General features: G+C 27.6%; 1 protein-coding gene across 2 annotated transcripts in view; it reads right to left on the bottom strand.

Moving 5' to 3' along the window:
- The window catches only part of LOC100204991 (maestro heat-like repeat-containing protein family member 1), a 112,717-nt gene that overhangs the window by 38,901 nt on the left and 48,816 nt on the right, over nucleotides 1-25,000 (bottom strand). For both annotated transcript variants that reach the window (XM_065820602.1, XM_065820603.1), the window contains exons 11-18: nucleotides 21,653-21,726; nucleotides 20,743-20,859; nucleotides 15,742-15,852; nucleotides 15,162-15,306; nucleotides 10,346-10,386; nucleotides 9,988-10,129; nucleotides 7,533-7,591; nucleotides 3,071-3,178 (exon numbers count right to left, since the gene is read on the bottom strand). In XM_065820602.1, the coding sequence (XP_065676674.1) occupies nucleotides 3,071-3,178; nucleotides 7,533-7,591; nucleotides 9,988-10,129; nucleotides 10,346-10,386; nucleotides 15,162-15,306; nucleotides 15,742-15,852; nucleotides 20,743-20,859; nucleotides 21,653-21,726 (797 nt within the window). The remainder of the gene's footprint in view (nucleotides 1-3,070; nucleotides 3,179-7,532; nucleotides 7,592-9,987; nucleotides 10,130-10,345; nucleotides 10,387-15,161; nucleotides 15,307-15,741; nucleotides 15,853-20,742; nucleotides 20,860-21,652; nucleotides 21,727-25,000) is intronic.

Below are 25,000 nucleotides of genomic sequence, written 5' to 3'. Positions count from 1 at the left end.
TTTTTTCTATAAATTGAATTTTTTTTGAGATTTAGTAACTCTTCCTGATGATCCAGCAATGGTGAAACTTCAGGTCGAAGATAAAAGTTAGATAAGTGTTTTTTACTAATTATATATATATATATATATATATATATATATATATATATATATATATATATATATATATATATATATATATATATATATATATATATATATATATATATATATATATATATATATTTATATATAGCGTCCAAAAGTAATTAGACAAACACCTTTTTGGTAATTTTTTTTCATTGTGCTAACATTTTTAAATGAAATTTTGCATAAGCATGTCAAATTATACTACAACCATGAAAAAAGAAAACAAAAATCCAAATTTGGGAGCAATTACTTAAAATTTTAATAAAAGAATGGAAATGATTGGCTCAAAAGTAATTGGACAAACTAAATATGTCGTTTAAAAAAAAAAAATTCTCAACAAAGGATAAATTTTCAGGATTTTTTTTTGAAGATTTCTGTTAAATAATATATATAATGTTACATAGCGTTATATTCTGTTACATAATGTATATAATCTGTGCATAATCCTAGTTTGTTGGAAAACCTTTTGTCGCAACGACAGCATTACATCTACTTGGCATTGAAACCAAATTAATTGAAACATCAATTGGTATTTCCTCCCAAGTGCGCTTAATCAATTCAAGCAAATCATGCTGATTAGATGGTTTTCAACACTAATTTTTCTCTCAATATGTTCCCAAAGATGTTCGATTGGGTTCAGGTCTGGAGATTGTTACGGCCATTCCAAGATACAAACTTTCTTTTGAACAAATAATTCTGTGACTAGCAATGAGGTGTATTTTGGGTTGTTATCGTTTTGGAAAGTGTAACCAACGCAACATTTTGTCTTTTGCATGTGGCAGTATTATATCTTTGATTATTCCTTTATACATGTTTTGGTCCATAATGCCTTGAACTCGATAGATTGGACCTACTCCATCACGGCTAAAACATGACCAAACCATTACTGAACCACCATGCTTTACTGTAGGAATTTGGTACTTAGCATCATTTCGAAGACCTATTGGACATCAAACATATTTAATACTATCAGAACTAAGCATATTAAACTTTGACTCAACTCTCCATAGTATTTTCGACCATTGGTTTGCTGTCCAATTTAGATGTTCTTAGCGAATTTTAATCGTGCTCTACGATTTTTTGCAGAAACAAAAGTTTTTTTAACAGGACGACGGCTAAAAAGGTTGTTTTGCCTTAAGCGACGCTTTACTGTTGCATTAGAGCAAGAAATTTGATGTGACTGTGTAAATTCTCTATGAATTTCTTTAGCACTCTTGCGCCGATCTGCCTTTGACGATATTACTTCAACATTATCTTGGTGAAAAGTTGTTTATTTCAGACGCCCTGACTTTATTGAAACTTGGAAGTGACTCCGTTGTTGAAAAACTTGTATAACCAACTGTTGAACGCAGAATGTTCATATCTATTGAAATTTGTCGCACAGTCTTACCATTATTAGATGCTTGTACAATCAACATTTTCACTGCCTCGTTTAAATACTTATTATGTCTCATTGCAAATTATCGGTCATTGAATGTTTTTATAAAAATCTGCCTTCAGAAAAAGTAGTTAAAATAGTCAAAGTTATATCAACGTTGTTAGAATTTAGTTTGTCCAATTACTTTTGAGCCAATCATTTCCATTCTTTTAGCAAAATTTTGAGTAATTACTCCCAAAAGAGAATTTTTGTTTTGTTTTTCATAATTGTATTATTTGAAATTTCATTTAAAAATGTTAACTTAATGAGAAAATATAACAAAAAAAGTGTTTGTCCAATATGCATATGTATATATATATATATATATATATATATATATATATATATATATATATATATATATATATATATATATATATATATTTATATATACATATATATATATTTATATATATTTACATATATATATATATATACATATATATATATATATATATATATATATATATATATATATATATATATATTTATATATATATATATATATATATATATATACATATTTAACTTTATTAATATTTCAGCACCAACTTCTTTACAGCCAATAAACGGTTTTCATGTTTACTATTGTTTTAAATGAATGATTATTTATTCAAAGTATTTAATTAATTACAAGATTATCGAGTTTTGATAAATTTACAGGCAAAGTTTTTATTTTTAAAAAAGTATAAATTTTTCCATATTATTTGATTAGAACAATCTTAAAAGGCAAAATCACATTAGTATTTTGTAGAATATTCTTTATTGATTTTCACTTATGTTAATAATTACTTATAATTAATTTTTTTAAAAATTAAATTACTATAACTCTGCATAACTCGCCAAACAGCAGACTCAACAAATTTTTGGACTTATATGTGAATACTAAAGTGAATACTTTTATACTACTATGTATTATTACAATATAACAATGTATGATTGACTTGACAATAGATCGGTTATGTGATTTTCATAAGGTGAGGTCAGTGATTTTCATAAGGTGAGGTCAGTGATTTTCATAAGGTGAGGTCAGTGATTTTCATAAGGTGAGGTCAGTGATTTTCATAAGGTGAGGTCAGTGAAAGATGATCCAAAATGTAAAGACAAGTATAAGACTCAGTAAAATTTCTGCCATTCATATATGGGAATATCAATATTATTCATATAATATGGAAATGATAATTATTTATTTCAATAATTAATATTAATTACTAAAACAAAAATAATAACCATTATTATGTTTGGCATATCCTAAAATCTGGTTTTTGTGGACTTAAACATGAAATACATGTCTGCTTTACTCAGGACCAGTGCTATGAGAGGTATAACTTTTTTTTTTTTTTTTTTTTACACTGTTTGCTGACTTCCGTTTCCCTTAAGACTGTATATACTTTATGGACAACCATCAAAATATACAGATTATAATTTTAAATACACAGATTTTAATTTTTCAAAAAGATGAAGTATGAAAATGTTGATATCACAAATTACATAATTATAGTATATTATAGATAGATGACATACCTTGTCTTCAGGAAAACCATTGTAGAGTGAAATTTGTGTCCCCATTTCACGACCTATTGTCAAAAACCAATCCTCAGAATCGATTTCACTTAATGTTTTTGCTAATAGCTAAAAAAACATAACTAAATAAAAATAAGAAACTTAAAAAATAAATTATTTTTCAGTTGTAATTTTGAAAATTAACAACTTAATAAAAATAACAACCTAATAAAAAGCTTAAATTGAAAAATAATTTAGAGGCAAAAAAATAAAGGAAAGGTTTAGGAAAAGAGAACCAATACTATTATTAATTATTATTGTAAAATTTATTTTTGTATAATATTAATTATTGTGAAAAACTGAATATTGTAATTTTCTAATGAAGTTAGTGTCTTGTAAATTTTAACTCGCAAACAACTATTAAATTTTAAATTGCAAACAACTATCGCAATACTGTTGATATTCTTATATTAATGAATGGCAACCCTCTCACTGAGTCCTCTTCTTTATGTCTTTTTGGATTATTGTTTACTAGTGACCTTTAATGGAAATCATATATACAATGTATAGCTAAACTAGCATCAAGGTTGCTAAGGTAGTTGCTAAGGTTGCTTCTCTTTATCGTGCTTGCCATTTTCTCTCTCCTGATTCCATTCTTCTACAAATCTTTTATTCGTCCCTGTATGGAATACTGCTGTCATATTTTGGCTGGTTTCCCTAATGATTCTCTTCTAGACAAGGTCCAAAAACACATTGTAAACGTAGTTGGAACCGCTCTATCTGCTAATCATCTCTAGTTCCATCAACTAAAACTCATTCTTGTTTGACTTGTCGTTCAGCAGTCTCATTCTTTTACTGTATCTGTCTCTGCATGCTCTAAAAACTTTTATTCGCCTAGTTTTTTTCAACTACACTTCAACCCTTTGGAACTCTCTTCCATCATCATGTTTTCCTGATTCATACAACCTACAACTTTTCAAGTCTTCTGTCAACTGTTTCCTTGCTCTATAATTCTATTCTTTTTTTCTAGTAACTCCCAACTTAATAGTGGTTGTTTGCCAACTTAATAGTGGTTGTTTGCCAACTTAATAGTGGTTGCTTGCAAACTTAATAGTGGTTTTTTGCAACTTAATAATGGTTGCTTGCAAACTTAATAGTGGTTGCTTACAACTTAATAGTGGTTGCTTGCAGCATTGTTGAGAGAGAATTATGATAAAATAAAATTTAATAATATATATATATATATATATATAAATTTTATATATATATATATATATATATATATATATATATATATATATATATATATATATATATATATATATATATATATATATATATATATATATATATATATATATATATATATTATATATATACAATATCAGCTGCCACAGATGAATTATCTGAAGGACATCAGCAAACTCATAAGGAGGAAGGAAAAGAGGGCCTTTCTAAGTTACCAGCTAAAACTATTGTTGAGCATATCAAATAATCAAAGGTAATTCCTATTGCTGCTTTTCCTATTTGCTTATTTATTTTCCTATTTTAATTCCTATTTGCTGTTGATATATCTTCATGATTAAAAAGTACTTCAGACAATTAAAAATTGTCTAACCATCAGCTTTCCTATCTGCTTTATCCAACTCTCAGCTTTCCTATCTGCTGCTTTATTTGCTGTTGGTGTAACTTCAGACATTGTCTGAATGTACACAGACATCACTTGTCTGACACAATGTCATCACTTTATGAAAGCTTAGAACAGGCAGCCAACCTCAAACCTAATCTCTCATCTGTGACAGATTGGGGCTGTTGACCAGCGAATTTTAATAAAAAAAACTCATTTGTTTACTGCTAACAACTATTGAAATACATATTGTAAATATCATTAGACCTGCTCTAGCAGCTAAGCTTTGTCCTCTGTCCCATTATCATAAGATTGCTTACCTTTTTTTACAAATGCTACAATGGTCACAGTTAAAATGAGTTATCATCACTATTTCCATTAAACTCAATCTCACCTGACTCATCATTCAGCTAAGTTTTCTTTTTTAAAACGCTTTCACTTCCAACAAGGTTGCAAGCAATCACTATTAAAGTTGGAAGTTACTGGGTTTTATAAACCCTAACCCTAACCCTGATGATAAAGTTTTTAAAGCAAGATAAAGTTTATAAAGCAAGATAATTATTAACAGACAACTTAAAAGATTGCAAATTATTGCAATAAATCAGAAAAATAAGATAAAGGGAGCAAACTCCAAAGAACTTTTTGTTTGAAGAAAAAAATGTTTGAAGAAAAAAACTAGGCGAATAAGAATTTTTGGAACACTTAGGAACAATCACAGTAAATGGATGAGACTTGATTGAATGACGAGTAACACTAAAATGAATATTTGTAGATGGCACAAGAGACGCAAGCTCTTTAGAATAGCACCCATTATAGTATTTATAAAAAAGAGAAAGAGAAGCAACATTATGACAATGTGATGGTTGAAGCTTGGCTGCAAGAGCAGGTTTAACTAGGTTTACAATGCATTTTTGCATCTTGTCTATAAGAGAAAGGGCATCATTGGAAGATCTGCCCCAGATATGGTAACAGCATTCCATACAAGGACGGATTTGAGATTTATAAAGATAACAAAAAAAACCCAAGTAAGATAGTGGGTAGCACAATAAAGAGATGCAACCTTGGCAGATGCTAATTTTGCAATCAATTTGATTTCAACTTCAACTTGTATTTATAGAATAGAGAAAGAGATGCAACATTACAATGATGTAACAGTGGTTGAAGATTGATTGCAAGAGCAGTTTCCACTACGTTTATATTGCGTTTTTGCACCTTGCCTAAAAGAGAAAGGGCATCATTTGAAGATCCAATCTAGATATGGCAACAGTATTCCATACTAAGAAGAATTAGAGATTTATAGAAATAAAGAATAGAATCCGAAGTAAGAAAGTGGTAAGTATGATTTAATATATGGTTTCCAAGAAAGAAAGTAATAGTTAATCCTAGAAGACGAAGGCTAGATGACTCATCAAGTACATTACTGTTTAGAAATATAGGAAAATCTATATTTTTGCAATAAGGATTAGTTTAAAAAAATTGAGTTTTATCTGAGTTAAAGTTCGCTAGACAAGCCCCATGCTGTAACTCAAGTGCCCCTCCCAGCAATCAGAGAGAGTTGGATTTTTATTAAGACAAAAAACAAAAATAAATGATAGTATCATCAGCAAAAAATGCCACGTTTGATGGGAGAATTTCATGCAAATTGTTGATGTAAATTTAAAAAAGAATGGACCAAGCAACTTTTACATTTCAATAGGTAGTGGTGTAGTGGTAGAGCGCTCGCTTCATAAGCGAGAGGTTCCGAGTTCGAATCCCACCACGTCCCTGATAGTACCACGGTCAACTTGTTTCTCCGCGTAGCGGCCTTGTTCGCCAAGGTTCGTGTTTCGGAGTTATAGAGTTGGGAGAGGGTTTTACCCACAAGTAGCCTCCTCATCTGTAGTGGCCTTCTTGGCTATGGGGAGGTGAAATAAAAAAAAAAAAAAAAAAAAAAAAAGGGTAGGGAAAGATTTAATAGTCTTAAAGATGTTACCTGATACAATAGAATGCTAAACTTTATCAACAATGTTCCCAAAAAACCAGCATGCCAAACTTTATCAAATGCTACTGTAGCAGCACAATGAGAGGAAAACCATGAAAAAGATCAGAAACTTAAGTCACCAACAACAATTATTTTATTACTGTTATTTCAGCTTAAACTTTTATTCATCATGTTTTTGCCCCTGGTTGTGTCACAAGCTATCAGGCTGTCTATAAATCCCACAAGAGTCTTTCACCTCTTAAGATAAGATTGTGGTTTCAACTGATGTCTGTGGTGTCTGATCTTTATGTCTGATCTCTATGTACTCTCTGATTTACACAAACAATATAACCTTTTTTGTCTTATTCAATATGAATAAAATGTGTTTTAGGAATTTTAGTTATAATTTTAGTGGATAATTTTAACACATTCTTAATTTTAGAATTGAAATAACATATTAAATCCATATTTCATGCAACTGCACTTAAAACATGTAACTGCACTATTTGTTTTCTGACAATTTCAGGTTGTTTTATTTTTCACCAAATCATAAAAAAAACTTGCTATTAAATTTTATTTTTTATAAAGAATAGAAAAAGAAATGACTTAATAAAAATGGATGCATACCTTAACTTCCAAATCATAACAAAATATTAAAATCAAAAATTATAAACAGTAAAAACAGTAAAAAAGAAAGTAATAGTATAAAAAAAAACTTCAAAATTGTTTTTCTTTTAGTTTATTATTTATTTTTTTCAGTCCTAAACAAGAAATTTTTGCAAACAAATACTTCTTTATTTTAAAATGACCAAAAAATAATAATTAGATTTCATATGCAACTATATATTTATACTATATATATTTAAACAATTTTACAAACAAGGTTAAAACCTAACCTTTAATATCAAGTCTTCCCAAGCTTTTTGATTCCAATTATCAACATCACATGAATTTTCTAAAACAGATAAATTTAAAATGAACAATTGAATTTAAAAAAATCAAATCAAATTAACTTTTAACTGCCATTTTGGTGCACAATAGCTCCTACATCAGGTAAAATTTCAGAAAATTATTAATATCAGGTAAAATATTCAAAAACTTTTAAATAATAAAATAAAGAGTATAACTAAATTCATAATAAATAAAATGGGCTCATTAAAATTTAAAACAGTGAAAAAATTTCGCAAAGCAAGGCACAACACATAATCTGACATTTTGTCACAAAATTATTCTATCTTCTTGTTGCAGTAGCTGTTATCATACTTGGCTAATTGTTAGACTGTAAGTTCCTATTGAGTGTTGGGCATTAAGTTCATCATTTTGTTGTTGTTGTTGTTGTAGTCATTTCTTGTCATTGACTAGATGGAACAACAACAAAAATAGGCTGGGTAGCAAGTATTACTCCTTTGATCAACTTCAGCAACTTTACTTCAAAACACTACTCTTATTCTCCTCAGAGATATGTGTCATCAATTACATTGTGAAAATCATTCATTAAAATCTTCAGAGATATCTGTGTCATCAATCATATTGTGAAAATCACTCATTAAAATCTTCAGAGATATCTGTGTTATCAATCACATTGTAAAAATCACTCATTAAAATCTTTAAAAAAATCTGTGTCATCAATCCTGAAAATCACTCATCTCTTCAGAGATATCTGCATATCAATCACACCATCAAAACCACTCATTAAAACCTCCAGAGACATCTGTGTCACATCATCAAAATCATCATCTATAACATCATCAAAATCACTCATTAAAGTCTTTGGAGATATCTGTGTCATCAATCACATCATCAAAATCACTCAATAAAATGTTTAACTTCCTAGTGACATAATTTCATAATAACATAATTTCAAAGTATTTTTTAAGCATAAAATCAACAATATCAAATCAACTCGTTTCTCCGCACAGCGGCCTTGTTCGTCAAGGTTCGTGTTTTGGAGTTATAGAGTTGAGAGAGGGTTATACCACAAACAAGTAGCCTCCTTGTCTGTAGTGGCCTTCTCGGCCTTGAGGAGGTGAATTAACAAAAAAAAAAAAAAAATATCTTCTGTTGTCTCTGAGCGGCCTTGTTTGTCAAGGTTCCTGTTTCGGAGTTATAGAGTTGATAGAGAGTTATAATGGCCTTCTTGGCCTTAGGGAGGTGAATTAACAAAAAATAGAATATATATATATATATATATACATTGCCATTTTAAAAAACTTTTATCTTCTATATACATATACATATATATATATATATATATATATATATGTATATATATATATATACATTGCCATTTTAAAAAACTTTTATCTTCTATATACATATACATATATATATATATATATGTATATATATATATACATATATATATATATATATATATATATATATATATATATATATATATATATATATATATATATATATATATAACGGGTAACAATAACATATATACTATATACTATATACTATATATATATATATATATATATATATATATATAAATATATATATATATAACGGGTAACGATAACATATATACTATATACTATATATATATATATATATATATATATATATATATAGATATATATATATATATATATATATATATATATATATATATATATCTGGTTTTTAAATCTAAAATTGACCTGACAATGAAAAAATTAAAAACCACCAAGCAAGAGTATATATATAAATTATTTAAATATTAATAAAGTATATATATAAAATAATAAAGGACAGCCTCAGTCAATGTAGCAGCACTCCTCACATATTCTACCTACTTGTTAGTTGATGTAGCAGTACTTCTTGCATGTTTAACCTATTAGTCAGTTGATGCATGTAAACAGTAAAAAAAAATATTCAGAATGTTTTATTTTCATTAAAAAATAAAAACATTCAAATTTATTAAGTAGCAATTTTGTGGTCTGTTGAAAAACAATAAAATTTAATTTGATGCCTCAATTAAATTAAATGTTTTTTAATTTAATTTAATGATTTTGTAATTTAAATGTACTCTATAAAATAGAGTGCTCAAGTTCTTAAATGAATAGAGTAATAATAAATTAATAGAAAATCACTTGTCAAATTTTTTTTTCCTGATGAGTCTTTATAGATAAAACACAAAAGATTTGATAAGTGATTTTCTATTAATTTATTATTGTTCTGATCTTGAAGAACATTGAGCACTCTGTTAGTAGAATACACCAACATAATTTATATATATATATATATATATATATATATATATATATATATATATATATATATATTGCAAGTTTTTCAAAATAGCAGTGTATATGTCATTAACAGTTAAGGTTCAAGAAAAAAAAATTTTGAATAAAAAGTTACCTTCGAGATACAATGTGAGCTTAGGAATGACAACATCCCACATTTGAACAATTTCTGGACTAATGTTTAGTGAATACGCTTTTAAAAAGGAAAGAATGTGAAGACCACGACCATTTCCTTTAAGAGGGTGACCTGTTAATACCTTGAAAAAACATCTATGTAAATTTGGTAGAAATACAAAGCTTTTATTAGTATAACACTAAAGATTAAAAATATTTTTATATTTAAAAAAAATGATTTAAGATAATAATGCAAACATTTTTTATAAATATTTTTTTATAAAGTTTAATAATTATTTAATTTATAAATATCTATAAATATAAAAAGATAATAAATATCATTAATACAATGTTCTTACTATAAGTCTTGCGAGCAGAGCTTGAGCTTTTGGAATATTAGCTGAAAAAATTTTAAATTTTTTTTTACACTGAATGCAAATTAAAAAAATTTTAAACACAAAATGAAAGGGCCAATAAAACACATTTAATCATGGTTAGGGTTAGATTCAGAGATAGTGTCAATACTAGATTAAGGATAAAGAAACACCTTTCAAAAGTGTAAAGAAATTTTCAAATTATAAACTTCAAAAGATAAAATAAATAAATAAAATATTTTTCTTGCACTTTTTCAATGAAAACTCATTGTAAATTTAACTCTTTAAAAAATTAAACTATTGTAATTCTATAAATTTATAAATTAAAATAAAACAAAACAAAATAATTTTTTTTTTATTTTTAGGAGTGAAAAATATTTTAAACTTGTTTAAAGAAAAAAAAAATTTTAGTTAAAAACTTATTTAAAAATAATTCTATATTAAAACCATTTTTAAAAATCTCTTTTTATGAGACACTAACACTTTCAAGGAAAATGCATTTTTGAGACATAGGTAGGAATAAATTTTGTTACACATATAAAAAGTTGACTCTGCTTATGTAACAGTAATTCGGCAAAAGGTCTTCAATGAGAAAACATTTTTAATTACATAAAAGCTGTGTAAAAGAAATTTGGTATGGGGTTCAAAATTATAAGACCTTTAATTTTTTGATTATTTTCTGAAATCAAATCACCAGCATAAATTAATCAATAATACGAAATAGATTAACTAAAATATTGTAAAAATCTTAATAACAAAAAATTGACAAAAATGTTAATTTCATTGTTAATTTCAAATAATTGATAGTTTAAGTAAATATTTGTTTACTTTCGCTAAGTTTATCTTTAAAGAATACGATAAAGGATGAAACATTTTAATAAAATAAAAACAACTACATAAAAACATTTTCTGAATATTTTAATATGTATTTATTATAGATTAATACTTAATTTGTAGATTTTTGCGATGTCTGACTATTATTAGGATATTTTGTCATTGTTCTTCATTTTGTTGTTGTTCTTCATTCTGTCATTTTTCTTCATTTTGTCATTGTTCTTCATTTTGTTGTTGTTCTTCGTTCTGTCATTTTTCTTCATTTTGTCATTGTTCTTCATTTTGTCATTGTTCTTTATTTTGTCATTGTTCTTTATTTTGTTACTGTTCTTTATTTTATCATTGTTCTTCATTTTGTTGTTGTTCTTCATTTTGAACCAACAAATTGCTGCATTATTCTGATATTTTTTTCCACTCAAGCATGTGACACTTAAGTTTTGATAAAAAAATAAACAGTTTTTTTAAGTTGCCTTTGGTCTGAACACTATATAAATAAACCATAAACTCAATAACTAAATCCAGTTTGATAAAAAGAAACCAACTTTCCTCTGTAATCAAGTCTTTCAACTGAGTGTTATCATTAAGAAAAACAACTGTTGGCTTTTTTAAACTTATATATTCTATTTAAGGCATTTTATACTGAAGTAAAGTGTCTAAAGATTTAGTTTGCAAAACTAAATCAGCCATTTTAGATGCAAATCAGCTAAAACCATAATAACTGCTTTAGGAGACAAATACTTAAAATGAGCATGCATACTCTTCAACAGTGCGTAACCTGCCCTTAAGTTCCATTCTTTTTGTATAATTTGTTCATTAATGAAATCTAGACTTAAAAACAAAACTAGACTTGAAAAAAATGTAAATGTAATGCTTGCAATCATCCCATGGAAAAGTTGTGTTATTAAAAGAAAACTCTATAAAACTCTTTGCTTCCAAATACCAACTGTATTTGCCTGAACCAAAAGTGAGTTTGAAAACCTCACTTTTGGTTTAGAAAGAAAACCTTTTAAATCTATATTATATTTATAACTAAAACCTGATCAAACGCTTTTCCCTCTTTATTTGTACAACTCCTAGAAGAAGATCATCTTTATGCCTAAAATCTGGGCTTTTAACAAAAACACCAATTCTGTCAATAAAGTAATTTTCTGCAATAAATATATTTTCTGCAATAAAATAAAATAGTAATGTAAAATAGTCTTTAAATGTTAAAAACAAAAAACACAAGAAAAAGCTGTTAAGATAAAGATTTTCTCAACATTTGTAACAACCTAGTAGTAGTAGTAGTAGTAGTAGTAGTAGTAGTAGTGGTAGTAGTAGTAGTAGTAGTAGTAGTAGTAGTAGTAGTAGTAGTAGTAGTAGTAGTAGTAGTAGTAGTAGTAGTAGTAGTAGAGTGTGTTTGACATGGAACCCTTGGCAGCCATTGCAACCAAGGTAATGGCAAGAAAGAGTCACAGCACTTTTTTTTAGAAGAAAACGTGAAGGAAAAAGTATGCAAAATTTAACTTATGTAAACTTCAAATAATGTAATTTTAAAACATGAAGTTTTACAGTTTTAATTTCACTTAAAAACTGCTTTACGGCAACAAACATAATCTAATTAACATCTCTTTAATTTTGATCTCATAACATCTTAATTTTGATCTCGTAACATCTCCTTAATTTTAATCTATAGCATTTATTTCCATTTTATAAAGTTTTTTGAAGAGTTTTAAAATTTACAATAGACAACACGCCATTATCTTAATCTTACAAGATTTGATTTGAAATTAACTGGTAAGAAAGAAGTTGCATTTGTAGTTTGGGAAAAAGTTAATGTTTTTTGGAAAATGGCAGGAATTCCAACAAAACAGAAGAAAGATATTGTTAGAATGATACTGCATCTGATTCATCTTAGAGAGAACTTGATTGAAAATGCAAAAAAAAAAAATGTTATACAGCTCAACTTCTGAGTTTTACTAATCAACTATCATTGTTGATTAGTAAAACAAGATGATTACCGAGAGTGTCGCCAACTTGCTTTGCAATTACTCAATCCAAAACAAATAAATATACAATGGCACACACCTGGAGCCTTCCATCATACTAGATGGATGTGTACAATCTCAAAAATGTTTGCTTTTGATGACCTGGCAGAGTATGAAGAAAGTTTTATAGAGAAATTATCTAGGTTTTGTAAATTTACTTTACCATTTTATGTGAAAATTTGGCTTACGTGCACAAGCACAATTGATGCCCCATTTAATGACTTGGAATTCTACAAAGAAATGCTTATTTATAAAAAAATTGACAATGATGTTGCTGTTGCTGCCCTGGAAACATTTAATTGGCATCTTTGGTATTTAACTGAAGAAATGTCCCCTCTTTCATTATTTTCTGATAAGGTATCTGATCGTGATGAAACTAAAACTGCTAAAACAATTCTGAAAAATATAAAAGAAAACTGTGGTCATGATATAGGTTTTCCGCAATTTCCTCTTTTGAAGCAGAGAACTTGTTTGACTGATTTAATTGGACCCAAATCAAGCAACATTCTAAATTTATTCAGATATTCAAACGAGGACAGTGGTTGGTTGGCAAAATCCCCAAAGTTTTGGAAAGCTAACTAAGAAATTTTAAACACATGTTTGAGCATATCAAATCACTGAAATCTGTAAACGATGCAGTAGAACGAGCTGTAAAACTAATTCAAGACTATGCAACATCTATTACGAAAGATGAGCAGAAAGAATTTCTTTTACGTGCAGTAGAACACCACCGAAAAGATCTTCCTCACATAAATAAACAAGCAATTCAAAAACTTAATTTTTGAAAATATGCTCTAAACAATCTCTTTTTTATTATACCTTTAAAATATTGTTATTTTGTTGTTATAATTTTAAAAAAATAAGATTTTGAATTTCTTAGTACTTATTCCCATTGTGCTTTAATATTATAAATTTATACCAATCATTCCTTTGCTTCTTTGTTTAATAATTGAGTATTTATCAAGTTTTTTGTTTTAATTAAAAATTATAATTTATAAAGTTCCATATTTAGAGAGAAAAAAATCATACGTTTTAGAAAAAAATCAAGGGTATTATGATAAAAGATGGGGGATGGGGGGGGAGGGGGTCATAAACCAGGTGACAATTTATTTTTCATAAATTTTTATTTCTATTTATTACAAAACTATTTGAAATTATAATAATAATTAATTATATTGGATATAAATAATAGATATATAAAAGGAGTATATTAAGGATTGTTTTGGGGCAAAAACACTTCAAAGGGGTTATGAGGGGGTCATATATGAAATTTTTTGAAAATAACCTTTGATTAAGTTTTATTAAACAAAATTACACAAGAAAATTATAAAAAATCCAAATATAGTTGGTTATTAAAAATAATTTTAGTCCTCTGTGTCATTTTTTTAGAGTGGCGGGGGGGGGGGGGGTCAAATATGAAAATTTTTTGATTTTTTTTTTTTTTTGCTTTAGTAGATAAAAATACATATGAAACTGATTGAAAATCTAAAAATAGTTAAAAACTAAAAAAATTCATGTCATTTTGAGACACCCTAATATATATATATATATATATATATATATATATATATATATATATATATATATATATATATAGGTTGATGTGGAACACAATTACAAAGACTTTTATGGATTTGGTCAACTAGTATATAATAATATTCTGTTTATACAATATATATTTTCATGTAATAAATATAAATGTGTTATGGGGAAGGACGGAGGAGAGGAGAGGGGTTACAGGAAAGAAGGGGGAGGGAGAAAAAAAATATTATTTGGAACCACCCACTCCTTTGTTATAAACATAGAAACTGTAAGGTAAAAATACAAACATTTTATATAAATAAAAACATAAAATACTAATCCCTATTTGAATAAATTAACAAAATATTTATATATAACATTTATATGTAAACATGTTAAATATTTAAACTGTCACCTACTATTGTTAGAGGGTTGAACTGCAAATTTGCTGTCCTTATTTTCCTGCTTTCTGTTAGCCAAAAATGTTAAAGCACGACATAATGCCATTATAGCTTCAGTATAGTTAACAGGTAAAACAAACTCAACTAAGTAAGGCCAAAGAATCTACATTTATGAATAATAGATTTTTATAATTATGAAAATTGCAAAATTAAATATGTAATTATCATGTAATTAGAAAAAAACATTCTTTATTTATTATTTAACATCAAAATTATTTTGGATAAATTAGCCTATTTCTAAAACAATTGGTTTTAGTTTCCCTCTGTTTTTGTTTACTGCAATGCAACTAAATTTTTTTTGTAATAGATACAATAGATATTGATTTTGCAGTTATTAAAAAGCATTTACATAGGTACTTAATACATAGATACTACATACTTAAATCAAACATTTGAGATTGTATTACATTTAATATTTATGTTTTATTTTGTGATATATATATTTTTTTTTTTACTACTATCTTACAATTATAGTTAGCAGGTTAAATACCATACATAATAAAAAAGTATAATATTTATAAAAAGACAAAACTTTTACATCTTCCATGTTTTCTATTGTTGTAGCCATTAATTGAAGAATATTTTCATTCATTAACTTGATTGATGACCAAGTGGCATCTTCACTTTCAATAATTCTTTTGAAAATTTTCTAAAATACAATAAAGTAATTGTAAAAAAAAATGAAGTACTATGTGCTATCCGCTGCTTAATATTTATTACTATTGTTATTATTCAATATGGTTTTTTAATGACAAATAATAGCAGATAGCTCTCTTTTGTTTTATTTTAGTGCATATTATATACATATATATAGTGGTACAGATATATATATATATATATATGTATATATATAATTTAAGTCAGATCAGGTTATCCTGCTACTGGTAACATGTAATCCAGTACAATCTGCTTCATGTCCTGCTGCCTTGTAGGCAGCAACTAACTACCGTCCCATTCGTCTTGTTCCTATCATAAGCAAGGTTTTTGAATCTTTAATTAACAAACACTTAATTTCTCATCTTGAATCTAATAACTTACTTTCTGACCATCAATATGGATTTCGACCTTCTTGTTCTACAGCTGATTTGCTAACAGTAATAACTGATAGGTTTTATCGAGCATTAGATGAAGGTGGAGAGGTTAGGGCCATCACTCTTGACATTTCAAAAGCTTTTGATAAAGTTTGGCATGCTGGTCTTCTTCATAAGCTTTCTTCTTATGGTGTATCCGGCAACATCTTTAAGATCATTGAATCCTTCCTATCCAATCGTAGCATAAAAGTTTTCCTCGATGGACAACACTCTTCTTCTTATTCTGTAACTTCAGGGGTTCCTCAAGTTTCTATCCTTGGCCCTATACTCTTTTTAATTTACATTAACGATCTTCCAGATATTCTTACATCTAAGGTGGCATTGTTTGCTGATGATACTACCATTTATTCTTGTCGTGATAAGAAACCAACAGCCACTGATTGCTTGGAGGGGGCATTTGAGCTTAAAAAGGACTCACTTCTGCTACAGCATGGGGCTCACAGTGGCTGGTGAACTTTAATTCAGATAAAACTCAATTTTTTCAGCCAATCGCAATAATTTAGATCTTTCTATATTTATGAACGGTGATGTACTCGATGTGTCACCTACTCTTCATCTTTTAGGATTAACTCTTATTTCCAATCTTTCTTGGAAACCATATATCAAATCAGTTGCAAAATTAGCATCTGCTAAAGATGCATCTCTTTATCAAGCTCGTCACTTTCTTACTTCGGATTCTATTCTCTATCTCTATAAATCTCAAACCCGGCCTTTTATGGAATACTGGGGCAGATCTTCTAATGATGCCCTTTCTCTTTTAGACAAGGTGCAAAAACGCATTGTAAACATAGTTGGACCTGCTCTTGCAGCCAACCTCCAACCATTATCACATTGTCGTAATGTTGCTTCTCTTTCTCTTTTCTACAAATACTATAATGGGCACTGCTCTAAAGAGCTAGCGTTTCTTGTGCCATCTATTGAAATTCATTCTCGTGATACTCGTCATTCAATTAAGTCTCATCCTTTTTCTGTGACTGTTCCTAAGTGCTCCAAAAACGATTATTCGTCTAGTTTTTTTCCTCAAACATCAGTTCTTTGGAATTCGCTTCCTTCATCTTGCTTTCTTGATTCATATAATTTGCAATCTTTTAAGTCGTCCGTCAATCGTTATCTTGCTCTCCAATCTTCATCTTTTCTCTTTCAGTAACTTCCAACTTTAATTAGTGGCTGCTTGCAGCCTTGTTGGAAGCGAAGATGTTTAAAAAATATATATATATATATATATTTATATATATATTTATATATATATATATATTTATTTATATATATTTGAACTAAAAATAACCTTGTATAACTAGTATCCTGCATTTAAATTTCTTTCTGCTTTTGAAATGTTAAAAATATAAAGTTTGTGATTTTTGGAAAATATTTTCAGTGTCATACTAACAAATGGCTGTTTAAGCTACAGCCCAAGGCTGCCATCAAAGACACACAAACACTTCATGATGCCCAAGGTAAATCATTAAAAATTTACTGGATGCTTCGCACCCTACCACCACTAAAATAAAAAATAAGAATAATAATAAAGCACTTCTGTTATTTTGTGTCCCCTGATGATGCCCCATTGCTGACTAAGGGAAACCAACCTGGTCCCCTACACTGTTCACCCCTGGTTGTCGTAACTTGAAGGTTTGTTACTAATAATTTTTACATAGCTACTTTGTTTGGACAATCGTTTCTAATACTCGTTTCAAACAAATTGCAATGAAAATGTACAAGGGAATATGAAACCCGTCTAAATTAGGCAAAAAATGTAAGCTGAGATCTAATAAATCAAAATAATTGTTTATTACCAAATTAGGAAAATTTAGGTAATTTCTATTTTTTAAGAAACTTTTTTACATGACTTGAATAAAAGTCATTCTCTTTCCTATTAATCATAAAAATTGATTAAAAAAAAACGTTACAGAAATTAATAGCAGATATTTCTATAATTAAATCTTGTGCATGGTTGCAAAAATGCAGATTAAATTTAACTGCATTTTTGCAGGTTAAATGTAACCTGCAAAAAAAATCTTTTAACAAAATGTTATATTTAACAACTATTTATTGTTTTTTGTAATTCTAATTCAATTTTATTAATTCAATTTTATTAACTCAACTTTATTTATGTAATGTAATGTAAAAAAGTTATATTTAACAATTAATTTATTGTTTATAGCCTTTTATTATTGTTAATATTATTTATTATTGTTAATATTATTGCCTTTTATTTTATAAGTTTATATGAAAATAAAAATAAGAACAAGGAAAAACTTCCAACTCCAACACCAATATCAAAGCAGCCTTTGAAAGCTAAATCTCCCAAGAAATCTACATGAAAAAAAGAAAAATTCTCGAAAAGGAAGCACTCTGGAGACAATGACAAGCAACCAGTTACTCTTGAGAAAGCATGTGATTCAGCACTATTTGTTTCTTAGAGAAAAACACCAGTCTAAAGCTCTTTCAGCTTTAGTTTCCTGCACCTTTAGTGGTTTTTCATCTGTGAATTTTCTGTTTCTGCTGCTTTTATGGTAAATATAAAATTTAAAATGTTAATTGTTTTTTAAAACTAATAAATATTATCAAACAGTAACAACAGTATAAGACCCAGAATTTTACTTAATTTGTAAACACTAGACAGTAACCAGTAAAGAATTAGTGAATCCTAAAAGCTACCTGCAACACAGAATAAAATATGTGAACAAAAAAACGTCTTTTATTTTATTTTTCATTTTAAACTATTAAGTTAGTTAGAAAAAGAATATTTTATTTTCCATTTATACTTTTTTATTTTTATATATTTCAATAAGGCTTTTTAAAATTGAAAATTAGCTAACTTCCAGACATGGAGGACACTCCAAACATATGTTCAGTTTATGTCAAATAAAGATAGTTTGCAAAAAAATATGATGATTGGAGTATGGTAACAAAAAAAAAAGTAAGTCGTTGTTTTCACATTAAATGCACCCCCTGCCCTTAACATTTTTTACTTATCAATTAAATGTAAATTCATTGATAAATTTCAAATTTTGTGCAATAATCTTTTAGGGATTAAAAATTGTGACCATATAAAGTTCAAATCACCCTCAATTTGAGGGGGTATTAAACTTTGGTGGGTCATGAAATTTGAAATTTGTCAATAAATTTAAATTTATTCAATGATAGTAAAATAAATATTTTGTAAACTTGTTGCTCTCACATTAAGGGCAGGTAGGGGGGGGGGGAATGGGTCAAGAAAAAATAGAGTTTTTTACAGGTACCAATCATCGCAATTTTTTGCAAAGTATCCTTATTTGATTAACAAATATTTGTAGTGATCTCCATGTCTGGAAGTTAGTTATCACATAATAAAACTGTGTTTATGCCCCTGTTAAAGTCTCCACTTAAAAAATATTTATATATTGAATGGAAAATGTTATACCTCTAAACTGCAAAAAAACCGCAGGACGCAAGTAATATATACTAATCTAAGCTTTAAAAGGCATTATAAACCAGGTTTTACGTTTTTTAACCTTTGGAACACCTCCCGCTAAGTGCAAAAATTGGCATATATTTCCCAAAATATTAGGAAAAATAATAAATAAGCACGTATACTCTAGTATACGTGCTTATACTCTTATGCTTATATTGTTGATTATAGAGTATATTAAATATTTTCCAAAATATTAAGAAAAATAATAAGCACGATAGCGCAACCACCATTTAAATAGAAAAATTTAAAAAAACGATTTTTTCTAGTACCTATTAATTAGCCCTAATGATGTTTTTTTCGAAAAATTTAAACAATGTTTTTTTGGCAGAGGCTAGTGTGTATATATGTATGTGTATATATGTGTATATGTATATATGTATATGTGTGTATATGTCTGTATGTCTATATGTGTTTGTATATATATATATATATATATATATATATATATATATATATATATATATATATATATATATATATATATATATATATATATATACATACATATACACAGCTACAACACACGCATTCCCCACCACCACCACCACCCTTAAGAGAATATGTAGTGTAATAAGTCTTCTATTATTAATAAATTATAATTTATGTTACAAGTATAATAAGTTGCTGTTTATTTATTGTTATTTTTATTATTTATTTTTGTTTTTCAAAGTTTCATATAAAAAGTGCATCATTTAAATTGACTGATGATCATCACATAAATTGACTGATGTAATAGTAGTCGTAATGGAGTATAAACGCATCGATAGATTTAAATAGAGATAGGCGCAGCGGAGTGTACATATATCAAATGAGGGTTTAGGTTTGGGCAGACATTTTTTAAAATTTTCAAAAAAAGAAAAGTATTTCAATATTTATTTAAATAGGAATTATAAAATAATTTAATTTATATACAAAAATTACTAAACTAATAAATAACAATAACTTATGTTTAAATACGTGCATACAAATAATGCCTACCATTAAAAAAACTTACATCTTCTTTGAGTGAACACATTCTAATAATAAATTCAACAAGACTTTGTCCACCCTCCAACAATAGATATCGATGATGAGCCATAGCAATAATACATTGTGAAAATGACTTACAAACCTTTTCACAAAGTATTTAAAATATGTTTTTATAAAAGTATATTTACATACTTAAAATGTAAAAAACAATATATCATATAAATATAAAACTCTCTCACAACAAATATTTATTTTCAAATTGCTCAATAAAATGAGTTTATTAAAAAAAAAATCTCTACACATAAATAGATTTTTTTTTCTTTAAAGAAAAAAACAGTACAGTGCATGTGTCCAGTACAGTGCATGTGTCCAGTACAGTGAATGCGTCCAGTACAGTGCATATGTCCAGTACAGTACATGTGTCTGTGCACTGTGTACAGTGCATATGCCCAGTGTGTTCTGATCTATGGTAGAGAAATATGGTCTAAGAATGTGCAATGTGTCAAAAAAACAGAATATGATGACCACATGTATGTAAAATTCTAAAAGATAGATAATCAAGTAAAAAATTTACCAGGCAAAGTGAATGCTACATTTAAAGATGAAGCTAGTATTTTTCAAGAGAGCAGACAAAAATGATTTAGCATATGGGTATAAGAATAAAAAATTATATCCACATCTATTACCAAAAGGGTCATCAATAAATATCTAAAAGAAAGCTTATGAAAGATGATGATAGTGGTAGTGATGACGATAATTATGATGATAATGGTGATGATGATGATGATGATGATGATGATGATGATGATGATGATGATGATGATGATGATGATGATGATGATGATGATGATGATGATGACGTTGTGATGCAAAAAAAAAAAAAATTAAACATGTATTATATTTAGAAAGTACAACTAAATTTAAAAAAAACGTACTTTCAAATTATGATCATAGAGAACAACTTTAACTGTGCTTAACAAAAGCTCTCTCTTTGATTCCAAATATTCATCTGCAATGTTTAAAAAGAAATTTTAAATATAAAATTTATAAAAATATTTGAATGTTTACATAACGATATTTACTATAACTTGAAAAAAATATATACATGTTTATATTGACAATATTTATAAAAATAATTACATGTTTATATTGGTCACTATTGATAAATTTATCAAAATGTTCCTGTTAGCCTCAGTACCAGAAATTAGCTAAATGCTAATGTTTATAATATAATTTAATATTGCAATTCTGAGTTTCATGTGGAATTTTTTTTTATAGTAAATACAAGAAAATTTTAGCAACATTTGTGGACGCGCTTTTGTTAAATGGGGGGTTAAATCATATGATATTGCATTTATGATTTTAATGGGGTGTTTTTTGTTTGATCTGATATTTAAGGGAGTAGTTTTTGTATCTGCGATTTTTTAGTGCTTTTTCATTTTTGTTTTTAGATTGATTAAATATAACTTCGCTGGAGGAATTTTGCGAAAGTCTGTTAAATATTGAAGTAGGTAAATGTTTGATAATTTGTGGAGGGTGATTAAAACATTTGTGGATGTATTGAAGATTAACGTTGGGTTTTTTGAAAGGCTTGCGGGTGTTTTGGGCTAGATTAAAAGTGACATCAAAGAAGTTAACTGATTTAAGATTTATTTTTATATCTATTTGAAATCCAATATCTTTAAACTTTTGGATTATGCTTTTCCGCATTGGCTCCATTTCTTGGCCGTTAGAATTAGCCATTAGAATTGGCTGCCACGAAAATAAATTCTTATCAAAAAATTAAAAAGCTGGCTACAAACCTAACTAACAACTAACAATAACTGATGCCCACTATGTCTATATGAGAAATTTGCTATTACATCGTATCCAAAACCTGATTAACTGCTAAATAAAAGGACAGAAATTATATCAAAGTGCCGCCACGAAAACAAATTCTAATTAAACAATTACAAACCTAACTAACAACTAACAATAACTATATTACTCTACTTTATATATCTCTAAGCTAACTAATAAATTACTCACATACACAGCTATTGCAATATATTTCATCATATTATTTATTTTATTTATATCAATTTTTAATTTTATATTTTTTTAATATATAAATAATGCATATTATCACATAAACAAATATTTTAAACATTAAACATATAACTATTTCACAACTATTAGCTAACTAAAAAAAAAATATTAATATTAACCTAACTAATAATCAATTTCTGTCCTGTAACGATCTAAAATACAAATATAAATCGTAATGTCCACTAAACAAATCGTTGAAAAATTTAACTTTTACTAATTGTCTGGTGATTGTGGTAACACATGAAACTCAGAGTTGCAATATTAAATTATATTATAAACATTAGCATTTAGCTAATTCCTGGTACCGCGGGTATTAGTAAGATATATACTATATAGCTCTAGTTTATCTATTGAGCACTCTTTTAAGTATACAATATTATATGTGATAATATAAAGATATTTTCTTTATTCATATATATACACTTATGTATGTATATATATATATATATATATATATACATATATATATATATATATATATATATATATATATATATATATATATATATATATATATATATATACATAAGTGTATATATATGAATAAATATGTATATATATATATATACATATATGTATATATATATGTATATATAATACAATATATATATACAAATATGTATATATATATATATATATATATATATATATATATATATATATATATATATATATATATATATATATATATATATATATATATATATATACATATATATACATATTTGTTTATATTTGTTTTTTAGATTGTTACAGGACGGAAAATGTTTAGTAATAATGGTAATGTTATCATGAATTTGTTTTTAGTTAGCTAATAGTGGTGAAACAGTAATAAGTTTTAACGCTTGTTTAAAATATTTGTTTATGAAATAATGTTCATATATTAAAAAAATTGATATAAAAATATAATATTACAAAATACATTACAATAGCTGTGTTTGCAAATAATTTATTAGTTAGCCTAGAGATCAGTCAACTTATAGTCAGGTCAGGTTATCCTGCTACTGGAAACATGTAACCCAGTACAAACTGTTCCATGTCCTGCTGTCTTGTAGGATATGCTTATTTTGGCAAAGGTTAAGAGTTGCTGACTCCGAGTTAAAACACCCCCAGCCTTGGGGCTTTTGGTTGAGTTAAGGCTAAAGATGGTGTCTCAATAAAAATACTCATCTTGGGCAGACATTAAATGCATCCAGCTATTGTCTTCTAGAAGGCCTTCTAAGCAAAGACTTAGGAGGTAAAAAGATCTTATCTGTTGACCAGCTTTCCACCCCTTCTTCATCTATTAGGCTGACATAGATGTGATTAAAATAATTGTTTCCAGTTTAGGATGTTGAATGCTAAACCTTCTTGACTCAATGCATTTGTTTTGCTTGTGTCTCTGTTTTTATGACTAGGCAACTTATTCTATTATCTCCTAATTAGGGTACAGGTCTAAAACTCAGATTTATGGTTTTGAGGCTAGCTGGTAGTCAGGTTTCCCAAACTCTGTGGTAGCTCTCAGAGAGGCTGATTTCATCAACAGCTGTAAAATATCAGAGTACTAACAGTGCCATGTTGCCCATGGATGGTTCCCTGTTCGTACTTTTGGTGTGCATCGCAGAGGCCACATTTGGAGCCCTTTGTTATGACTTAGGGTTTATTAGTAGTAATAAGGCAATTGCTTGGACTATTAAATAGTGAACTGAGTACTACCTGTGTTTCGAGTCAAGTTCTTTAACAAATTTAAAAAATCACTAATGTATCAAAAACTATAAAACACAAAAAACCATCATCATATACCTTATACCTACTTGCTCTTTGTGAGACTAATTTGAGTTCAGCAGTATTATCTTATGATTTTAGCATTTTCCATTTCTTTGTAAAGAAACCAATAGTCATATGTTTGGCCTGGGCATTTACATTTGTAAGAACTCACCCATTTGTTGGGAAACTAAATTTGAATCCACAGACTATTCTTTTATGTGCTTTCATTTAGCACAGCCTAACTCTATCACCTTTTTCTTTATTCTATATCGTTCTCCTTCAAGACTGCATTTCAAGACTGCACTCTTTTCAATTTTATTTCTGATCAAATTGACCAAGCCCTTTCTCTTTATCCTTTAGCCAATGCTGTTGTTGTTGGTGATTTTATTGCACATCACACTGAATAGCTTGGCTCTAGTATCAGTGATTCTGCAGGCGTAAGGTCCATA

Source organism: Hydra vulgaris, chromosome 15 (assembly GCF_038396675.1).
Source record: "Hydra vulgaris chromosome 15, alternate assembly HydraT2T_AEP".
NCBI lineage: Eukaryota > Metazoa > Cnidaria > Hydrozoa > Anthoathecata > Hydridae > Hydra > Hydra vulgaris.
This window is presented reverse-complemented; position numbering and strand designations above follow the sequence as displayed.